This window comes from Teleopsis dalmanni, chromosome 2 (assembly GCF_002237135.1).
Source record: "Teleopsis dalmanni isolate 2A chromosome 2, ASM223713v2, whole genome shotgun sequence".
Taxonomy (NCBI): Eukaryota; Metazoa; Arthropoda; class Insecta; order Diptera; family Diopsidae; genus Teleopsis; species Teleopsis dalmanni.
This window is the reverse complement of record NC_051847.1, coordinates 40,060,329-40,066,010: the sequence shown is the minus strand read 5'-3', so window position 1 is coordinate 40,066,010 and position 5,682 is coordinate 40,060,329. Positions and strand designations below refer to the sequence as shown.

The 5,682-nt window shown below is 27.0% G+C and overlaps 1 protein-coding gene across 1 annotated transcript in view; it reads right to left on the bottom strand.

Annotated features, from left to right (window-relative positions):
* Positions 1–5,370: 5,370 nt before the first annotated feature.
* LOC119674364 overlaps positions 5,371–5,682 on the bottom strand; it is a 27,252-nt gene continuing 26,940 nt past the window's right edge. Inside the window, exon 4 of the mRNA XM_038085500.1 lies at positions 5,371–5,474. Within this exon, the coding sequence (XP_037941428.1) occupies positions 5,371–5,474 (104 nt within the window). The remainder of the gene's footprint in view (positions 5,475–5,682) is intronic.

The following is a 5,682-nucleotide window of genomic DNA, read 5'->3' as shown; positions in this document are numbered from 1 at the left end:
TGCCTACTCTTCAGTTGTCATATAAATGTTCACATTTTACTGAAGATGATACAAAAAGCCTACAGCGTAAGGAGGATTAATTAACTACAATTCCAAACATCCAAAGCACGTTATATTAAGCACGGCATCTAATTTTATTAGAAGAGTTCTGGTACTTGGTGATAATATTTTCCATAATATAAAAAAATTTTCCATAAAATTTCCCAGATAAAATTATTAACACGATTCTTAATTAGAACTTGAAAAACTTCCACCCAACTTATAATAATGACCAGAAAATATATAAATCAATTAAATTCCTTCCAAAATTGTCAAATCAAATAATGAACCCTAATATATATGACAAGAAACGATATAAAATTACCCAGAACACAACAAATTATACATTATATAGTAACCCCAAATTAAAAATAAATAATAAAGACAAATCTAATATAGGTAGTGTACCAGCTGAATTATAAAGGTGACGGGTGCAATATGTTAAGAAGCAGCGGTTAAATCAGCAAAATACCTATTGGTCCGAAGCCTTTCAACTGAAACGTTAACATAACGTACGAGGAACTCGAAACCGTCATTATAGAAATAGAAGCTATTTTAAACTCTCGACCTTTAACACCAATGTCGTCTAATCCAAATGACTTACATAAAATATATATAGGTAAGACCAAGAACAAACTTAAGAAAAGGATGACTGGACATAAACATGGTAAGAAAAATAAAAGTGGTGCTGACTGCAAACATGAATCCGATCTTGACAAATGTGAAGATCTGACATAAAGAAAGAAACCAAAATAAAAGGGACATTCTGAAAATGCATTCAATACTTATAAAATTTCGAATAGTAAGAGACTTAATTATAAAACGGATATGGACAACTGTGCTCAGGCTTATAGGAATATTATAAACAAATGACACAGGATATTGTATATTTTTTTTTAATTTTTATTCCCTTTTCCTTTATTGTTTTTTTTGTCGTCATTATTATTATTGTATGATATTTCTTCATAATTTTCTGCTCTAAAGTTGATTATTTTCCCTGAAGATGATTATTGAAGCTAGTAGAAATATCGGAATAATAACTGTTTTTAAATATAAATAATAAATTATAGCTTTTTTTATTTCTATTTAAATGACCAACTAGCCCGCTAATAAATAATTATGTAAAGGTAATATATGAAATTATTACTCCTATTAATTTCAAAAAAAAAGGGTATTCCATAAGTACTTATTACTACCATGTACCACAAAAAAAAACTGTGTTTATTATAGCCACGAATACCTATAATTGCTATCAACCTCGGTAATAGTGGGCTTGGTATCGGTTAAAATCACCACAAATCATAATTAAACAATCCGTTAGAATGTTAGAAGTACATATATTACTTACACAATACAATTTGACTAAAATTTTAATATATTTAATTTAATATCTTTCTGGAAACTTATAATTATCATTATGAATAAACACCACAACAGAAACATTATCATGCAAAAAACAATCACACAAAACACAATAAAAATAAGCACAAAAAATAAATATATGTACTGAGCAAAATAAATTACTTAATTAATTAATTATTTCCTTAATATATACTTTATCTTTAATAAAAGTTTAAAAAAAAAATAACGCTTCGTTTAACTCCCAACGAACATGTTTTTCTTCAATTAATACAAGACCATTGTCTCTTGCTATGAGAATGTAATATTACAACGCTGAAGCAGAATTTTCCAACGCATACTTTTAGGCGCACCTTTAAAGTGAAAGAAGAAAGGTGAAATGTGAAAGTAAGATCTTACACTACAGTGGTGAATTTCAATTGATCGAGTTATATAAAAGCATTCTTTATTAAATTAATTAATTTTCTTTATTTTTTTAAAAAATTCCCGCCAGATGTCACTATAAAAATTTTAATATTTTTACAGAGTATAAATAGCGAAAATTAAAAAATTTTGATTTAAATAAAAAAAAATTTCAACTAAATTTTTTTATCTTATGACTAGTGATCTACACCAAATAGAAAGGTGCGGTAATAGTGAGAAAATTTTTCAATACAAAACAAATTTTCTTAATGAAGAAAAATCTTGCGTGGACCATGCAGACGATGTCTAAATAACACTAAATATCCATCATAAATGATCTTTGAAAAAATCTCTTAGTTTAATTTTGTTAATAATTTTTTTATTATTTTTTATAATACAATATAATATATATTTTATAAAATATTATACAGTAATATAATAAATAAAAAATAAATAAATATACAATATAATTTAATTATATTGGTTTTATTTAGAGTAAATAAAATTAATTTACTGTTGTGAGATGTACAGCTGCACAGCTCCCAGCTGCTATGATATTTTCAGTTCATAATATCATTATGTCGTATTTAGTACATAGTATTATAAAGCATATAGTATTATAGTATATGAAACTCCTATTTATACAATATAACATTCAATTTAATCATAGTTAACTAATAAATTTTTTAAATTATTAATTGCTTCAGTTTTCATAAACTAAAATCATTTTTTTTAAATTGTTCTCACATGTTGTTTCTAAATTCAATGTGCAACATATAATATATATATATATATATATAACAACAAAAATTTGTGTTTATTTTTTAAAACTTAAAATTCTAAAATCGAAATGTCTAAATCCACGTCTAATATCGCCTACCAATTGGCTCGATTCCTTATTCGAAACAAGGAGAAGCATAAAGGAATTATAAATGTCGAAAAATTTGGTTCGAATAGAGATGAAAATGAATACAAGCGAACATCACCGCAAACTAACTGGCAACTATCCAATAAAAATCTCTACCGATATTTACCATGTGAACCACCAAGTAATAATAATGAACGTTTAGATGGTATATATAACAAAAATATGGTTATAATAAATAAGCTTAGAGAATGGGTTCAGCGGTTGCGTCTGTCAGAAAAAGATCTCGTCATTCCTTTAAATAATTTCGAAAATGCAAAAGGTTTGGCTGATTATTTAACTAAATGCAAAATAAATATAGCAGAAATATATAATGTTTTGGAATGTCCTAGAAATGATCAACCGCTGCAACGTTTTGATACTTATTTAAATATGAATAAAAAAATGAAAATTGACAATGAAATGAATTCAGCTCAACAACGTGCAAATTGTGAAAGGCAGATATTATCATGGAATTATTGGAAGGATTATCAATACCCAACGTTAACACAGGGAGACATAAATCCTAAATCCTATAAAACAGCAGTTCCTCAAATAAAAGACTATACTGGGTATTCAACTCAAACGAAACAGAAAAGTTCTAGTAACCAAAAATATAAATATATTGATATATATACCGCAGAACGTCGATATGATAGGAGAAGAAGAAGGAGCGCTAAATCAGAGCCATTGATATCAAATATAAGGCAACCATTTCGCTTTAATTATAAGCAAATAACCAAGGAAAATCGGGAATCCTACAATAATAAAAAACCATTACCCCGTTTAGATGATGTATATGGTAATTTTGATGTAAAAATAAAATCTCCAAAAACAGTAGCGCAATATGTGGGAAAATATAGCAATTTTGTGGATGAAAAATATCCTACTAGTGATGAGTTGGACCTTCAAATCGGAGAGAATTATGAATATGAGCAAAGTTCACCTGTTTCTGCAATTTTAAAATGTCAATTTGTTAATAGAAATGGAAAAGATATGCCACTTAATTGTCGTTGTCATCAATGTATATTTATGGAAAAAATTAAAAACTGTTACGTTCAACATAAATAATCATCATCAGCTATCATTCGATGGCCGAAAATGTTTCTTACGGTTCCATGATGATAGATATGTTTACATCGTTCCAAAAAAAACATCTCACTTTATGAATGATAACTACTTCGGATGCCTTGGTGAGTACACTATTATTTATTCCTTGCATTTAATTCTAGGTCTTGTATTTAATTTTTATAGTAGACAAACTAGGACTTTTTTGTGATCAAGTTCTTGCCAAACACCATCATAAGTTGGTCCTGACAATTAGATCAACCATCATGACCAGTTAGATAAATAATCAATGCAGTTAGATCAATAATCACAGCGTATATATACTAAATCTAGAATTTTGAAGACTTAAACCAAGTTTAAAAATTCATCAGATATCCTCTGGTTAGATACTTCTGTTAATTGTATTTGTGGCATGATTATTCAGGCTAATCAACATTCAAGCTTAAGTATATGAGTTAATCGTTACCACAGAGCATAACAGGGTTGACATGACAGAGTTGCCATCTTTTAAAATTAGTGACTTGAAAAGTTAATATGCGTTGACCATTCTGTCCTATCGGGAATCTTTCTAATCTGCGTATGAGCAGGGCTAATCCATGTAATCAAATGGGCTCACTCTCGCAAAGCTGCCACTACAATATAAAAAATTGTATATCCGCTGCTTTGGATATCGTCACATAGGTATATATTTTATTTTCATTTATTAATGGTATTTTAAAGGAGATAGGAGTTTGTAAAACTTTAGCTCTCATCTATTTAGAAAGAAATTATATATTTAATATTGACATAAGTACATACTAGTATCTAAGAGATATCTTAGATACTAGATATCTTCGTATCACATATGTTATAGTATTTATATATCTATAAGACATATTATTAATTGTTTTTGGAATGCCTTTGACAATGAAATATATGTAAAAGATATATGTAATATAGCAAACTGTGAGCCAAAGTAAATTTGTTTTTTTATAAAAACAAATAAAATTAAAAGTATTCATTTAAATTAAATTTTAAAATATCAACAAAAACATTTTACATATTACAAATTTTAATAAATGCAAATATCCTTCAATCGACAATTGAACGAATCAACAGGAATCTCAATAGTGATTATAAAAACTAAACAATTTCTGACTTTAAGGATTAAGAATTTACTTCAAGGAGTTTTGTCATAATTTGGACCATAAATACCGCCTTATGGTTTCGCTATAAAAGATTTTTAATGATTTATAACATATGCTCTAAATTTACAATTTTTATATTAAATTGTGAAAGTTGGGTACCAAATTAGAAGTTTTAAAACTCCACTGTGAGGTTGAACTACCATCTACCATCAAATTTATTCTTATATGAACTTTTCGACCTATATCATGCATTTATTTAAAGCAAAAACTATATCAAATATTATTAAAATTATAAATTTCATTATCAATCTCATGCACTAATAATGCCCGCCAATGGTATAGAGTACAATAAAAAAAAACGACTTGTAATATTGCATAACAATTTTCCAAATAATAATTGTGATTTCCTCAAAAAGTGTTTGCTTTTTCTATTAAACTTTAATTGAAAATTTACTTCATAGAATGTCTAAACTAAGCACTCAAATTGGGAAATCCATCTAAATCGAAAAACGAGGGTTCTGTTGTAAGTTTTTTGATTTCAACATTGATATTAAAATTTAATGAGTAATAATCATCTTTATTTTAAAATCATAAAAAATTTGTTATATTAATATATTACATTATATTTATATATTACATTTATGGCCGAGTGCGAGTTCCAGTAAATTGAGGTAAAACTGAGGTAAATTAAAATTTCTTAGTAATTTTTTGCACTGCACTTATACAAATATTTATTTATTGCACTTATTCATTATTTTTGAATACAAGTTTTCAAATTTATTT